A 17333-nucleotide genomic window follows, 5' to 3' on the forward strand; every position below is an offset into this window, starting at 1 on the left:
GTCAAGAGTCCAGAGCCCTAACCACTACTCCACACTGCTGCCCTGCAAAACATGCATTACAGAAGTGGAGGTGTTGAAAGGGGTGGATAATGCACCACCATACAAGAAAAAGAAAGATGTTGCTGCAGATTTAAACATTCCTGCAAACTGTCAACCAATCTGAAAAAACAGGATACAATAATACTGGCCTATGAACAGTAAGCTGTGGATACAAGTCGTCAGTGTTTCCGATTTGCTCATAATCCTGATGTTGAGGACGGCTTACTTTTGTGGTTTAAAAATGCTTCTGATCCAAATGGGACATCATGCAGATTTCAAAGTACAGTTCATTTGCAATGTGTCATTTTTTTTTTTTATTATTTTTTTTTTTAAAGTTCACTTACAACCGTATTTCAATAAAATGCACAGCACTTTTAATTGAATACTTCTCATTAAACTGTAATTAAAAATTGATTTCAGTGTTAATAAAACTGGTTGTAGGGGCTCCCGAGTGGCGCATCCGGTAAAAGGCGATCCGCGTGGAGCATAGGATGCGCCCTATAGCCTGGAGGTCACCAGTTTGAGTCCAGGCTATTCCACTGCCGACCGCGGAGGAGAGCTCCCGAGGGGTGGTGCACAATTGGCTGAGTGTCGCCCGGGTTGGGGGGTGGTAGTGGTGAGCTGAGCCTAAAATAATACAATTGGCAATTTCAAATTGGGAGAAGATTTCTTTACCCAAAAATTGGGTAAAAATCAGTTGCCGACATTTTAGGCAAACTGTTCTGTTTTGCAATAATTAATTACACAGAAATAATGGTATTAATTGGTAGTACATTTCAATACAGAAAATAAGCTGTGTTTTATTATTTTTTCATGTATTCCATTTCTTTTGCATTAATAAATAAATAATAAAAATGCACTTGCGAGAACTGTGATTTCGAACACTTTTACAGTTTTCAGAAGTTTGTTTGTGTTGCAATTTCTGTAAACACTGAATGTGATTTCTACAGTAAGCTGTATTTTTTTCCTTTTGTTTTTAAGATTTGTTCAATTCTGTTAACTGTTGCTTGCACCACGTTCAGCTCTACTGTACCTCTTTATAATGCCATTCACAGAATCAGCAGGGCATCCTCCCAACCCCCAATAACAATGCCTTGAGGACAGCACACGACACCCAGCAAGCAGGCTGGGTCTGGCTGGAACAACACTGACCCCCCCTAGCTGTTTACTGGGAGGCTCAGTACATACACACACACACACACACAATCTCTTGACTGTACTCACTCCAGCTGCTGAGCTTTATCGTAGCAGAGCTTTGACCTAACACACAACAGAAGGACTTTCTGTTAACCCCCCTTTTGTTCCTCACCGTACTCCCTCCAGCTCCATGAATGTGCCCTCCTGCATGTCGAATTACAATTAACAGACAGCATACTTTTCCCTTACAACACTGTTGTAATAACATAATATACTGTATATATAAAAAAAGTGTGTGTGTGTATAATATATATATATACATATATATATATATATATATATATATATATATATATATATATATATATATATATATATACACACATACACACACACACACACACACACTGTTGTGCAAAAGTCTTAGACATGTTGCATTTTTCTAGTCCGATGCATCATGCTAGTGTTTTCTACTATTATAACAACCATGACTTGCATAAATTGCATTACTCAATTTTCAAGGTGTGGTATCCGAAGCATAATCAACAAGTACGGAGAAACATCATTTGTAATGGACAAACCCAGGACTGGAAGACACAAAAAGATGTCTAACAAGGATGAGCAATACTTCAAGATAATATCCTTAAGGAATAGAAAGACGACAAGCGTTGAATTGACAACAGAACTGGCAGAAGGCACAGGTGTCGTTGTCCATCAAATCAACAGTATAAAGGTCCCTCTTGAAATCAGGACTTAAAGGATGTGTTGCTGTAAGAATACCTCTGTTAAGAAAGGGGAACAAGACTAGAAGGCTAAAATATGCACAGGAACGCAGAAATTGGACTATGGAACACAATGGTCAAAAGGTGCTTTGGACTGTTGAAGGATGGACAACGACACCTGTGCCTTCTGCGCCTTACATTAGTGTTGTAAATCGAACCCTGATGTTGCCATAGATTATCGTGCAAATTCTAATGACGATTATCCATCATTATCGAGTAACAGTTTAAAAAGAACAATAAGTCCTCTTTTTATAGAGCATGGTATAAAAAATTAATTCAAACAAATCCTGATGTTTTAAGACAGGTTTAATAAATACATTGGCATTCAAATATAGCACTCTCCAATTTTCATATTCCTGCCGTCACTAGCCTTTGCCTTGTTTTGTGTAAAATTTGACAAATTTCCAGTGTAAACAAAATGGTAAATTAAGAAAAGAAGAAAAGAAAAAAAAAAACACTGTCCAATGGAGTAAAACAAACAAGGTTTGAAAACTACATTAACATTATGGCCTATTCACATGGAAATAATTCGATCTCTCTTTTATTTTTTAATTTGCTATTGGTTACAATTAATGAACTACGTGGCTCAGCTTCTGCTAGCGAAAGCAGCAGTCCCTTCCAGTGTGCCGTGGCTGCAGAGATTAGAGGTGGCCAACCCTTACCTGCAACTGATCTTTCAACAGCGACAACTCCGGTTGACAATTTTATTTTGCATCATACTTGAATAATATCTCTTTCATACATTTATGTGGATTTATTATTAATTGACTTTCTGCCCACCTTGCAATCAAGATATGTAGAATATCTCTTTCATGTATAGCCCCATGTATATGCCTAATCAATCTACACACCATGTCGGAACCAAAAATGCATCTCATACTGGAGCGCTCAGAGAAGCGTTTCGCCCCCACATGGGTTCGCTTACACTTATACAGTACATTACTAAGACCCTACTTATTTCAAGGCCATGAAAAACGTGACACGGACCGTGAAATTAATTCTTCACTGTGAAAAGTCTGACTTCTACTATATGTAAACTTATGGAAACTATAAGATCTAAAATGGAAAATTACCTATATGATAACAATATCCTGGGAGACAGTCAGCACGGTTTTAGGAAAGGGAGATCGTGCCTAACTAACCTGCTTGACTTTTTTGAAGATGCAACATTGATAATGGATAATTGCAAAGCATACAACATGGTTTATTTAGATTTCCAGAAAGCTTTTGACAAAGTTCCACATAAAAGATTAATTCTCAAACTGAACGCAGTAGAGATTCAAGGAAATGCATGCACATGGATTAGGGAGTGGTTAACATGTAGAAAACAGAAAGTACTGATTAGAGGAGAAACCTCAAAATGGAGCGAGGTAACCAGTGGTGTACCACAGGGATCAGTATTAGGTCCTCTGCTATTCCTAATCTACATTAATGATTGAGATTCTGGTGTAGTAAGCAAACTTGTTAAATTTGCAGACAACACAAAAATAGGAGGAGTGGCAAACACTGTTGCAGCAGCAAAGGTCATTCAAAATGATCTAAACAGCATTCAGAACTGGGCAGACACATGGCAAATGAAATTTAATAGAGACAAGTGTAAAGTATTTCACGCAGGCAATAAAAATGTGCATTATAAATATCATATGGGAGATACTGAAATTGAAGAAGGGAACTATGAAAAATACCTAGGAGTTTATGTTGACTCAGAAATGTCTTCATCTAGACAATGTGGGGAAGTTATAAAGAAGGCCAACAAGATGCTCGGAAATATTGTGAGAAGGGTTGAATTTAAATCAAGGGAAGTAATGTTAAAACTTTACAATGCATTAGTAAGACCTCACCTAGAATATTGTGTTCAGTTCTGGTCACCTCGTTACAAAAAGGATATTGCTGCTCTAGAAAGAGTGCAAAGAAGAGCAACCAGAATTATCCCGGGTTTAAAAGGCATGTCGTATGCAGACAGGCTAAAATAATTGAATCTATTCAGTCTTGAACAAAGAAGACTACGCGGTGATCTGATTCAAACATTCAAAATCCTAAAAGGTATAGACAATGTCGACCCAGGGGACTTTTTTGACCTGAAAAAAGGAACAAGGACCAGGGGTCCCAAATGGAGATTAGATAAAGGGGCATTCAGAACAGAAAATAGGAGGCACTTTTTTACACAGAGAATTGTGAGGGTCTGGAACCATCTCCCCAGTAATGTTGTTGAAGCTGACACCCTGGGATCCTTCAAGAAGCTGCTTGATGAGATTCTGGGATCAATAAGCTACTAACAACCAAACAAGCAAGATGGGCTGAATGGCCTCCTCTCGTTTGTAAACCTTCTTATGTTCTTATGTTCTTATGTTCTATTTTGTGTACTTTTACCCTGCACTTAAATCCAATTAAGTTATGTGTATTGGTCCAGTTTCCTGATGTGATTATAAGCTTGTTTCAATTTCAAAAAGAAAACTGGACAGGATTTATTGATTGACACTTAACAGCAGCCAATAACCACCCTGGGCTCTCCTCACCGATTGGTAGATATTGGTAGATATGGGCATCCAGGGCAGAAATGCTACAATATGTATAAAACACATTACCAAAGCAGGTCAGGGCTCCAGACTGCGACTAAATGGTCGCAAATGCAACCAAAAAATATTTTTGGCGACAGTTTTTTTGGGGTTAGTCACCGTTGGTGCCTGCAACACAAAAATACTGCCTCTCTCTTTAAAAGGACAAGCGAGAGCACCAACAAGCGTCAATCTCCCACATGTCAGTGTACGTACGCGCACATTTTAAACTGCTGTCTTTTATTATTAAACTACTGTAATGTGTGAGAGAAGACCTGTTAGAGTGAAAATGAAAGAACTGAAGCTACAGAAAAAACTGAACACACACATTTTCTTATTCTACATGGTGACAGCATCAGTGAGTATTAGTTATTTATAAAAAAATAAAATAAAAAGACTGACCTTTATTGAGAAAGCGTATGGAAAAAATAAACTTGGAACATGTTGTGTTTTGCACACGTGTCATTCAAAGTGTGCCACAAACACTGTAAGAAACGATAAAGGGGGGGGAATTTAAAAATTCGCCATACCATGCTGAAAGAAATTGTACCGTCTCCCATAACCAATGTAGAAAAATATCAAATTTTTTCTCCAGTTTGTCTGCTGCATCTAGCACTAGTACTGCAGAATCTGCATCAGCTGTACATATAGACTAAGTCTTGCGAGTCAAGAGTTTGCTGAAGGTGACAGAAAAACTTACACGGCAGTTTAAGACTTAGTGGCTTCAAGAATTTGCCAAGTTACGTTACAATGGTGAAAAACAGAAATGCAGGGAAAAATGATTTTATTTCTGGAACAGACCATTTCAAAAAAGGAGAATGTGAAAATGCATGGTGAATGCAGAAATGCTAGGGACTGCGTTACTGCAAAGTGTACGAGACACCAATGGCAACGGTACATGCTACGGAAATCAATGCAGAAACAAAAAATCACGGAATTAAAAATGAAATTCAATGCTGCTTATATGATTGCAGTAGATGAATTGCCATTCACTAAATTTAACTCGCAGGTTGTTCTCATGAAGAATGGTTTGGATGTATCCAAAACATATGACAATGATACAGCATGTGCTGAATTGTTGCTGTCATTGCTGAAGAAATAAGAGGAGATTTGCAGAAATGGGTTCACAATGCAAATTACATTTCTGTTTGAACTGACTGTGGAACAGATGTAGCTGGGAGAGATAATGTAATTGTGTACTGTATGTATGTTTCTGCAGGTGTGGTAGTGAATCGTCTGGTAGGCTTTGCTGAAGTAGATCATTGTCATGCTCAAGGAATCTTAAACACAACCAAGAATTTGCTTGGAAAGGTTGACAAATTATGTTCAGATTGGTGGCGAGACAAATTAAGTGCTTTTGGAGCGGATGGTGCCCATGTTAATACTGGAGCTACAGGAGGGGTAGGAACTCCCTTGAGAAGCGAGATTGGACAGCATATTCTGTCATTTCATTGCTTACCACATAGGCTTGAATTGGCAATGTTAAGTGCTCAAAGATCAGTTCTAATGATTGAGAAAGTATATGACCTTCTGCAGTTGGTGTGGAAAACCTACCACTTCAGTCCAAAAAGTAAACGTGAGTTGAAAGTCATTGGGGCCGAGTTAGGCTGAACAATTAGGACACCTTCAGCTTTAAAAACACAGCGCTGGCTGCCACACATTTAAGCTGGCGTTGTCTGTTTTTTTGCAGTCAAATGCAGGAGAATGATGCTACTGGACTGGGACAGTTCACTGCTGTGCATCCCCACATGGAGCACCTTGCTTCCACTTCCAAAAACACAGACATTAGAGGAAGAGCAAAACATGTTCTACAGGAAATGGAAAAACATGCTTTTGTAGGGTTTGTCATTTTTTACATGATCTCTTTTCAGAGGTATCAAAACTTAGCCTTACACTGTAGAAGAAAAATCTAATTCTTCCCAAGGCTGTTGCAGCAATTGAGAACAGTGTTTTGACAATTAAAAGTTTGAATGAAAAGGCATACTAGAGAAATGTTTGCAGCATGTGGATTCCCAACCCCAGGCAGGTGCACAGCAGCAGGATCAGTCAGGAAGCAGGAGGGGCAGGGCTACCAGCAGTAGCTTTACATTTCAGCACATTAAACTTAAGGGCCCCCACACTCATGACATTTTTAAAATTACTTCAAGACACAAATTGAAAAAACTGTTGAAATCACAGTCAGGGGGTTTGAGTCCAGGTTTGACAACATAATTAAGCTTTCCGTAGAGGAAGGGTTTTCAGGAGGACCCAGAGTGATAAAGTGCTTTTTAATTTTCTGCCATGATGCATGGCCTGATGATCTTGTTAACTTTGGAGATGAGCAGTTAGAAGTCTTACTGAATTGGTTTAGTGACCTTTTAGAAAAGAATGGATACAATGTTGATGCAGGTCAAGCAAGATGGAGAATGCTTAAAACATTGGTCAAAGGTCAGTTTATGGATAAATCCTACATTGGTTTATGGCGGTCATGCTAACAAAAGAACCCTTTTGCACAGATTTAAAAAATCTTCTACATTTAGTGGAAATCATGCTTGTGCTGCCGATATCGGCTGCCCAATGCGAACGTGGATTTTCTGCACAAAACAGAATTAAATCCAAGCTATGCAACTCAGTTGAAGATCTTGTGAGAATCAGTGCAGAGGGCCCATCACTTGAACTTTTTGACCCAGAGTCTTGTCCACGAGTAAAAGGAGACAAAGACCAAACTACACTTCCTGGCCACGTGATGCAGACATTTTAACTGTTGGTGACACTGGCTCAGACTCTGACGAATAAGAAAGATGTGATAGTTGTATACAGTTCACAGGCTTAAGTTAAGGACAAATTCCAGATAATTTGTTAAGAAACATTATCAAAAGGCAGAGGTGCAGGATATTTGAAGTTCACGTTTAAAACATGAAAGATGAGGAACAGCAGCAGAAGGAGGAAGGACAGGTCTATTTGCAGAATAGCAGATTACACAGAGGACAAGAAAGGCAGAGCAAGCCAGAGTCAGGCAGCGTAGAGGATGAGTGAGGCAGCACATGGGGCAATGCGAGTACAAACATTCTGTTTTTGTATTGTTTTGTTTTCTTGTATTTTGAAGGAGTTGAATTTGGAGGCAGCCAACTTGCAAATAAACTGACACCCAACAACTGGATTTGGCGCCCAAAAATCTTTGTCTGGGAGCCATTGGTAAAAAGTTTGTCTGGAGCCCTGCAGGTTACTCTTGATCACTGCATCATCGTCCTGTATTTGTTCAGATACACATTCTCAGTAACTTTTAGAAGCATCAGCACAGATTACGGTCTTGACAGTAAGTGAATATATACAAGACACGTTTTTAATTTAATGGAATATTCAATTTCATTAAAATATTATCGATTTATTATCGTAGGGTTATTACCCCACGATAATAAATGCTATAATATATATATATATATATATATATATATATATATATATATATATATATATATATATTGTGATAAAGCTGCAACTCACTCGGTTCTAGCCCCTTTACAAATTGACCCAGCACACAAGAAATTGGTTTTTTATGCGCTGACGCGCTATTTTAATAAGCACAAAAACAAAATAAACACAAAACAACACCTAGCTCCTTTGGAGCGCTAACTAAACCTCAGGAACACCCTGACTATACAGTGGGACGGCTAAGCCGTTTCCCCACAACACAAAACACATACACACAGTATTTTTACAAAACCCTTACTTTTTCCTGTGGCTGCTTGGACACAGAACACTCTACCTGTCTCCTTCTATACAGCAGCCCTGTGCAGACTGACTGCACCTCTTATATACCCTGCACCTGGTCCTAATTTACAATCACTACCAGGTGCAGGGGATCATTAACAATAAACCAATTAACAAATTAAATTAAACAATTAACCAAACTAAGGTTTTCCTCTGGGAGATGTAGTCCCATTCCCCCAGGACTACACTATCTTACAATATATATATATATATATATATATATATATATATATATATACCTGCATTAACATAACAGACGTTAACAGATGTTTACATATGAAAAGCAATAACTAACTTTAACTTAGTGGTGCTTTGCTTCATAATATCCATGGAGAAAAACAAATTCTTAATTCCATCATGATCATCCACCTCAAAACCAACATATTGTCATACTGCACTGTGCACAGACTTCAGGGTTGTTAATTTTTTATTAATTCTGAAAGTAATTGAATCTTAAGGTGCTCTGCAGATAAATGCTAATTGCTTAAACATTAAAATTAACCTTTAAACGTTTTAACTTAAACAGATAACCCACAACAAGGAGCACTCCATTATACTTCAGAATAAATTACGTTACTAATGTGTTTATGACTACTGTACATGTCGCCAGCACTGAGGTGGACGTGGAATAGACTGTGAACAAATACTGAATATAAAGAAATGAGCTCTCATTAAAATCACCAAGGCCAACATCTATAATTCACATGCATACTTCTGAATAATGATTAAACATTTACATTCAAAACTATTAACATCCCGATAGAGAGACACAGACAGATACAGACAGGGATAGATACAAAAGGAGGAAGACATACAGTGTTTTTCTTAAGGTCATTTGTTGAAGTACTGGGTTTAATTTTACTTTTTTCAGATATATTTTTCCACTGAAAAATATATCTGAATAGTCATCTGAAATGCAAAAGAATATTTGAAAATGCTGATCCCAAAAGTAAAATAACTGCAGCTCAGTAAGTAGGGATCCCACTGAATAAAAGAACATGTTATGGTATCGTGTGGCAGCAGCAAAATCAGTGTTTACCCATGAACATTCAGAAAAGAGCTTTCACAAGTAAACTGGTAGAGAACAGAAACCGCAGACACACAATCTGTATTAGAAAGTAGCAACTTTCTAATCAAACATGATTCATTGATGATGGCTTACTTAAATGATCAACAAAATCATTGATTAAAAAAATCATCCATCAAAGTGTGATTACTGTAGCTCTTGGGCTCTTCAGCAGACAATACAAACAGCAAACCAAATGCTGTTTTGAATTGGAATGACTGTAGGTATGATGTACTGCACATCTTTTGGTGTAGAATTGTCTACATGCCATACATTACAGTCGATTTGCTGGTCATGATGGCGTATTACATGAACCAGTTGCAATTAACATTTTATACAATGTTCTTTATACACAAAGGTGATTTCCTCAATCTAATTGCTAGAAGACATACAAGAAACAAAGCAGTACAATCTAACCAAAACATCATTGTGTAAGGAATGAATTTGTAATTATACATACCCCAATGAAAATTATTATTATTTTTAATTTCTGAATTGATGAATTTGTACTGTAATAAATTACATACATTAAGAAACAAAATGTGCCTAATGTATGTATTAAAACACATGGCTTGCAATAATGTATATCAAGCCATATTCATGATTTACATGTCGCTGTTTTAAAACGATGGAGATGATAAATGTAGTTCTATTAGTATTGACTGTATTTAACTGAAATTGGAATTTGCATTTATATTTTTAAAAATCATATTTTTCCTGGCAATGTGATTTATGTTATGTCAGATCCCAACACAGATAAGGTTGGTAGCCTAACATATTTAGTTAATTTAACATCAATGAATCTTTTGTAGCAAAAGTTTTGCTTTTGTGGATGAGGAAAAAAAAAAAAGTTACAAGAAATAGATTGTTGAGGCACCTTTAGCAATAACCTCTTTTAAATGATTAGGATATTCGTCAATTAGCTTTTGGCATGATTCTTTAGTGATTTTTGACCATTCTTCAACCCAAAATTGTTCCAGTTCATTCAAATTCCGAGGACTTCTCTTCTGCACAGCCTTCTTCAACTCGTACCAAAGATTCTCAATTGGATTTAGATCGGGACTGACTAGGCCATTCCAGAACCTTGATTTGATTCTTCTTTATCCATTCTGAAGTAGATTTTGATGTGTGCTTTGGATCGTTGTCATGTTGGAACTTCCAGTTGCGCTTTAAACCAAGTTTTGTAGCGGAGGGTTTCAGATGATTGGCCAGTATCTTTTGGTATGCTATGGAATCCATTATACCATGTATTGGAACTAAATTTCCTGTAACATTAGATGAAAAACAGCCCCATATAAGGATATTACCACCTCCATGCTTGACAGTAGGTATGGTGATATTTTCTTTGTACGCCTCGCCAGACTTTCTCCAAACATAACGACATCAGTGTGATCAAATAGCTTGATTTTTGTTTCATCACTCCACAAAACCCTTCACCAGAACTCCCATCCAGCATTCATGCCATTTTGCAAACTTTAAGCGATTGTCCTTGTGACGTTTTCCTAAGATTGGCTTTTTCCTTGGCCTGTGACCATTGAGACCTTCACCATACAATACTCGACCTATGGTCGAAATGGAAACCCCAGTCCCACTTGCAGCAAATTCACTTTGAATATCTTTGGCAATCAATCTCAGATTATTATTAACCTTCCTCACAATTCTTCTACTTGTTCTTGGTGAAAGAACCTTCTTTCTTCTAGACCGAGGGAGCGTCTTGACAGTAGAGTCTTGTACTTCTTGATAATAGTTGAAATTGGGATACTCAAATGCTTGGAAATATTCTTGTATCCTTCTCCAGCTTTATGACAATAAATGATTTTCTGTCTAAGGTCTTCCAATAGCTCTTTACTTTTTCCCCCTTATTGACTTATTGGTAATGACAGCAATCATCCTATGCCTAACCCTTTTATACTCTCTAAGAATGTTCACCTACACTCCAGCATTTTCTAGACTTTTCTAGAATTAGGTTCTGCATTATCATATTGAAATTTCTAGCACCAATACTATCATAGCATCAAAGCGTATGAATACTTTTCAATTGGCATTTTTTGAGTTTTGCAAAAAAATAGTGAAATAAATAATTGTAGAATAAATATATTTCTTGTAACTTTTTCCTCATCCACAAAAGCAAAACTTTTGCTAAAAAAGATTTTTCCTTTTGACTAGTGTGTGTGTGTATTATATATATATATATATATATATATATATATATATATATATATATATATATATATATTATACACACACACACACACACAAAAATGTGATGTACTGTGAATAACTGATCATTGATGTTAAATTAAAGATGTTCCTATAGTCTACCAGCCTTATCTGGGTTGGGATCTGACATAACAAATCACATTGCCAGGAAAAATGATTTCTAAAAAAAAAAAAAATGCAAATTCCAATTTCAGTTAAATACAGTCAATACTAGTAGAACTACATTTATCATCCCCATCGTTTTAAAACACCGACATGTAAATCATGAATATGGCTTGATATACATTATTGCAAGCCATGTGTTTTAATAAATACATTAGGCACATTTTTTCTTAAAATGTATGTAATTTATTACAATACTAATTCATCAGTTCAGACATTTGAAATAATAATAATAATTTTCAGCCTGGGGTCTTATCTTTAAAGATGTGTTTTGTTTTAATACATTTGTCCAAACAAACAATGTTACATTTTTTTTTAATAACGGAAAATGTCTCCCGTATAACGTGGTAGCTTATTTCCTTGCTTATGTCATGTTAATGAAGCATCGTAATTATTTCATGTAAATACATAATACTCGGCTTTCAAATGTAATGTAAAAGTGCCTACATTAAGGGTTTGGAGTTGGTAAATAATATTTAAATGTTTTTATTTAGTACAATAAACACAAAGATTTCACTACTCCAACTCGAGTAAATTTGCAAGATAAATGAAATAGGCGGCACTGTGTTAATCTGAGTAAAAGCAAATCGAATTCAAACAGGACTGCAGTATTACACATAATACTACTTCTATACAGTCGTGTAACCACAAGAATAACCACCTATTCAGGCTCGGTCCTACAATTAACATGGTCAGATAAATTCACTGTAAATAATGGAATAAATCTCTCACTAATCAGAACACCGTTACAGGAAAGCATGTTCCGATATGGTGCCAGTCAACATCAAAGAGTGTTTTCTTTAGCCCGACACTGTCAATAAAAAGCTTAACCCTTAAGACAATGAAGCGGACGCGGTACAGGCACTGGCGCTACTTTTAAACTAATTAACGATATGCTAAATACTACTGCTAAATAAAAACATGTTGTTTTAAGTTTAAATTCAGAGGTATTAAGCAAACTATATGTTTAATTTACACTTATCACAATTGATCCTATAAAATAAAATACATCCAGAATTTTAAGTATCTAAAATAATAATTTTGCGTTAATGGTTACTATGAATTAAAAATATGACAGAGACGTGCAATGCATACATATGCATATAAGCATAAATATATAAATGTATTTTGTATTTATGCTTTTTGTTTGTTTGTTGTTTTTTTTTTGTTTTGTTGTTTTTTTGACAATTTCGGGTAATGAGAATATTTTGTAAACCTACCTAGCTTATATTTAATATTTTTCTACCGACATTAAATAAATAAAAAAAATACAGCCACTTGCAGCCTACCATGGGATGTCCATTCTATTGCGAATGATCCTAAACTGATCGGGGTTTACAGCAGTGCTGCGCTTCATTCATTGCATATCCTTTGTGACGCGGGACTCGCAGTGTTGTGTTGCTTTACCTAATTGCTCCAGGGCGCTTCCTCAAGTTCAAAAGTTCACCTTTTACGACCTCATAAAGACTATGACTAAACACTTCCCAAATAAAAACACCCCCTTCCACAGAGCAGCTGAAACTTTCCTCACATTTACGAAATTAACAGCATTCGCCTTTACTTTAAACCATATGATGCGTCTTACCTTACCGTGTAAGCTAAATGCAACTGGATAGGTGAACATTCAGTGTGGCAGCTCCACAATTATAAGCCTCCCTTTGATGTCAGCCAATGTATATAACCTTTTAAAAGGTATGTTATAAGGTTTCTTTTAATTGCAATCAATAGGTATATTGTATATGGTTTTAATGTAGCTGTAAAAAAACAAAAAAAAACACACAACATAAAAAGCAAAAGCTTATTTATATTCTTAGATTGGACAAACTGTTGCTTTCCGTTTACAAATATTTCACGTGTTAATTATTACGCAGAGAATATATTACTTAGACCTTTAAAAATATAGTATGCTATGTCATTTCGCATTTGAATTTGAGATTAAACATAGTTTTTATTATATGTGCAATGCGCGCTATATTTTTCTGTCATTCCCTCAATAAAGTAATAAACAGATACAACGATAAGAAAGGTTGCCTGGCGCACACATACCGGTGCACAGTTGTATGGGAATTACATCAAATATTAATTGCAATGAAACAGGACAGGAAGGGTGACTTACCGTTTACACGTCTTTCCTGGAACTCAAACCCATTCGTTCTCTTTTCTATTTCCATTCTGTTTCTTTTTTTTTCTTGTGAGTTATTTCTTTAAAAGCAATATATCTTGCAGTCAATGGCAGCAGACCCGCTCCATGCTGTTTATGAGCTGTCAGTAAAAATCAGAGATCCTATCCACGCTCTTTCATACACAAAACAGCTCTTCTTACAACAATGACGTAGCAGCGTGCCACCGCACAGGACTAGCAAAGAACTTTGGGATTTGAAGTCTTTTCATTCCAAAGCCGCTCGGCGATTCTGAAAATGCGTATTGCCTGCAACCGTAAGTCTAGTTTAGATTTGTCTTAAGTAATTGCAGGGGTGAAATTCTCAACCAAAAAAAAAAAGTGCGGGTACTCATATGCGCAGCCGGGTGAAGAAGACCTGTGATTTGTTTAATTTTTCTACACGTAAACATTAAAGACAATTTGAGTGCCCATGACTAAATACTTCTAAAATATATAGATATCGGTAAACGATACATTTTTTTTAATTACAAAATAAGCCTTCAAAAATAATTGATATTTTATAACCAATTCACCATGAACAAAGAAGCTGAAAATAGTGAAATCGTTGTGCCCTTTGTAGGTATCTTCAAGTACTGTAATATAACACTTCATTTAAATATTAAATGAGCAGTATTAATGCATATTACATTGTGCAGTAGCTGCTGTAGACAGGGAGTTTTGTTTCAAGATATCATGAAAAAGGGATGATGTTATAAAAACAATTGTATAAAAAAACAACTGTGCAATGAACAGATTATACAAAAAGGTCCAAGTGAAACAATGCACAACAGCGGCTGAAATACCCGTGTTTTTAATCTAACAGGCACTACTCTTAAAAAAATGATGTACTTGACTTGGCCATTTTAATCTCCATTGTATTCTCTGAAATCATACTTTCCAGACCCTGGGTACTCACCTACAACAGGACCTGGCCGTGATACATTGATAGCCTTGGATTAGAACATATATCCCTGTTATTTATTTGTTTCCTTCTTGCCTAGCTACAATGATCCCTGTTATTTATTTGTTTCCTTCTTGCCTAGCTACAATGATCCCTGTTATTTATTTGTTTCCTTCTTGCATATCTACAATGATCCCTGTTATTTATTTGTTTCCTTCTTGTCTAGCTACAATGATCCCTGTTATTTATTTGTTTCCTTCTTGCTTCTCTACAATGATCCCTGTTATTTATTTGTTTCCTTCTTGCTTATCTACAATGATCCCTGTTATTTATTTGTTTCCTTCTTGCTTCTCTACAATGATCCCTGTTATTTATTTGTTTCCTTCTTGCTTATCTACAATGATCCCTGTTATTTATTTGTTTCCTTCTTGCTTCTCTACAATGATCCCTGTTATTTATTTATTTCCTTCTTGCTTATCTACAATGATCCCTGTTATTTATTTGTTTCCTTCTTGCATATCTACAATGATCCCTGTTATTTATTTGTTTCCTTCTTGCATATCTACAATGATATGGGTTTAAAAGGCATGTCTTATGCAGACAGGCTAAAAGAATTGAATCTCTTCAGTCTTGAACAAAAAAAGACTACGCGGTGATCTGATTCAAGCATTCAGAATTCTAAAAGGTATAGACAATGTTGACCCAGGGGACTTTTTCAACCTGAAAAAAGAAACAAGGACCAGGGGTCACAAATGGAGATTAGGTAAAGGGGCATTCAGAACAGAAAATAGGAGGCACTTTTTTTACACAGAGAATTGTGAGGGTCTGGAACCAACTCCCCAGTAATGTTGTTGAAGCTGACACCCTGGAATCCTTCAAGAAGCTGCAATTATTTCACTAGAGCCATATCAATCTTGTATAAGGAGGGTAATCACTCTATCAAACTAATAAATTGTGCCTCACCAAGACTTAAAATAGAGAGAGGTATAAGACAAGGCCTTTCCTATTTCTCCTTTTCTCTTTCTCATCCCTGTTCAAATTCTGGCTACTCAAATAAGCAAAAGTCACTTGAAGGGTATTCAGATATTTGATAGGAATGTTAAAATCAGTCAGCTAGCTGTTGACATCACACATTTTATTAAAGATAGAGCACAAGTAAGAGTTGCCAGTTCCATCACGTTGTGCATTTATCTCTTCTTTTTCGGACCAATTACGGCCTGGGTCACTTGCCATTTTGTTGGATTTATTTCTTCACTCAACAGGAAATTGCATTTACTTGGGGGAAAAAAAATTCACAGTGGCTGAGACGACATTGCAGTTTGCACTGAAAGTAATGCGCTTCAGTACCTGCACTGTGCCGCCACTGAACCACCTCGAGAGATGGTTCTGTGGCAAAATAAAGTGTGGCTGCATTTTATCGGCATTTCCCATTTACACTTAAAGTGATACCGCATCAGTGCCACCACAGACACAGCAAATTGCTTCAGTGTAAACATGCCTTTAATATAGTTCAGTATATAACTTCAATTCTGTAATCCCAAAAGTTAAATCCAGATTCAATGTTGGCTTCTGTGGCTGGGCAGAAAAGCCCTGCGCATCATTGAGGGGACGGGGCAAAGCCCTGTGTGTAAATACATGTATTGTGTGTATTTAGCACAGGTGAATGTATTATGAATAAATACTGTATTGTTTTGTATGATTTGAAGTTATGTTGTGTTTAGTTAAAAACACGCTGTTTTGTTTGTCATTGTTGGTTTGGATGTGGTCTGGCATGGGAGATTGTCAGCAGTTCGTCCCTGCGAGACCTCTCGTGAAAATGCGCGGTCGGAGAGCTACTGTGGCCGGAGACAGGAGAGACGATGAAAAAAAATTTAGATTAATTGCAGCATACCAAATTTAATCCACTTGATAGCTGAATTGCAACATTCTATTTAAACCATTTTAATTGAGGTTTAAATCTGAAAACAAATCTTCAAAAATAGTTTTTCAATTTCAATGTGCCAGCAGTGTGTAAGAGGTTTGATTTCTTCTCAAAAATAATTAATCTTCTTCAGATAAAGTCCATCAAAAATGGTTTATTCAAGAATCAAAATGCAAACAGGAACAAAGCAAATCAAAGAACACATACAGCATACGGTAAGCCTCAGAAGGTGTAATATCTGAGCTGGCATCCGTGTAGATGTTAGGTTCTGAGCCAAGCTGAGCTTTCATGGCATCAGAAATTTTGTTTTTTTTCTTAGCCAGCATGGCACAGAGATGTTAGTTTCTGAGCCGGCATCATTGTAGATGTTTCCTCAGCTGAGCTGACCCGACCAAAGAAATTACTTTGTACAGCACAGATATACAGCTAACTTATGTAATTTCCTTGACCAAATTTGGTCTTATTTCCCTCTAGCATGAGGCATGGTGTGAGACAAAGCTCATTTGCGTTTCTTCTTCACTTTACCAATGTCAGCAGAAATCCAGATAACTAGAAGTTACATTTAAGAACAATGCTATGAGTTTTGCTCAATTCTCACAGGCAGCATAGCACTATACCCACACATCACAAGGTTGAACA

The 17333-nt window shown here is 36.5% G+C and overlaps 1 protein-coding gene across 6 annotated transcripts in view; it reads right to left on the reverse strand.

Moving 5' to 3' along the window:
- The window catches only part of LOC117396681 (nuclear receptor subfamily 6 group A member 1), a 234413-nt gene extending 220380 nt beyond the window's left edge, over window positions 1-14033 (reverse strand). Inside the window, exon 1 of one of the 6 annotated variants that reach the window (XM_059005243.1) lies at window positions 13828-14024. In XM_059005243.1, the coding sequence (XP_058861226.1) occupies window positions 13828-13882 (55 nt within the window). In that variant the 5' untranslated portion in view covers window positions 13883-14024. Of the gene's footprint in view, window positions 1-13827 lie in introns of all 6 variants that reach the window. The other 5 variants (XM_059005241.1, XM_059005242.1, XM_059005238.1 and 2 more) reach the window with 5 other exon arrangements.
- Between the last annotated feature and the right edge of the window lie 3300 nt (window positions 14034-17333).

The sequence above is a fragment of the Acipenser ruthenus genome, chromosome 31 (genome assembly GCF_902713425.1).
Source record: "Acipenser ruthenus chromosome 31, fAciRut3.2 maternal haplotype, whole genome shotgun sequence".
Taxonomy (NCBI): Eukaryota; Metazoa; Chordata; class Actinopteri; order Acipenseriformes; family Acipenseridae; genus Acipenser; species Acipenser ruthenus.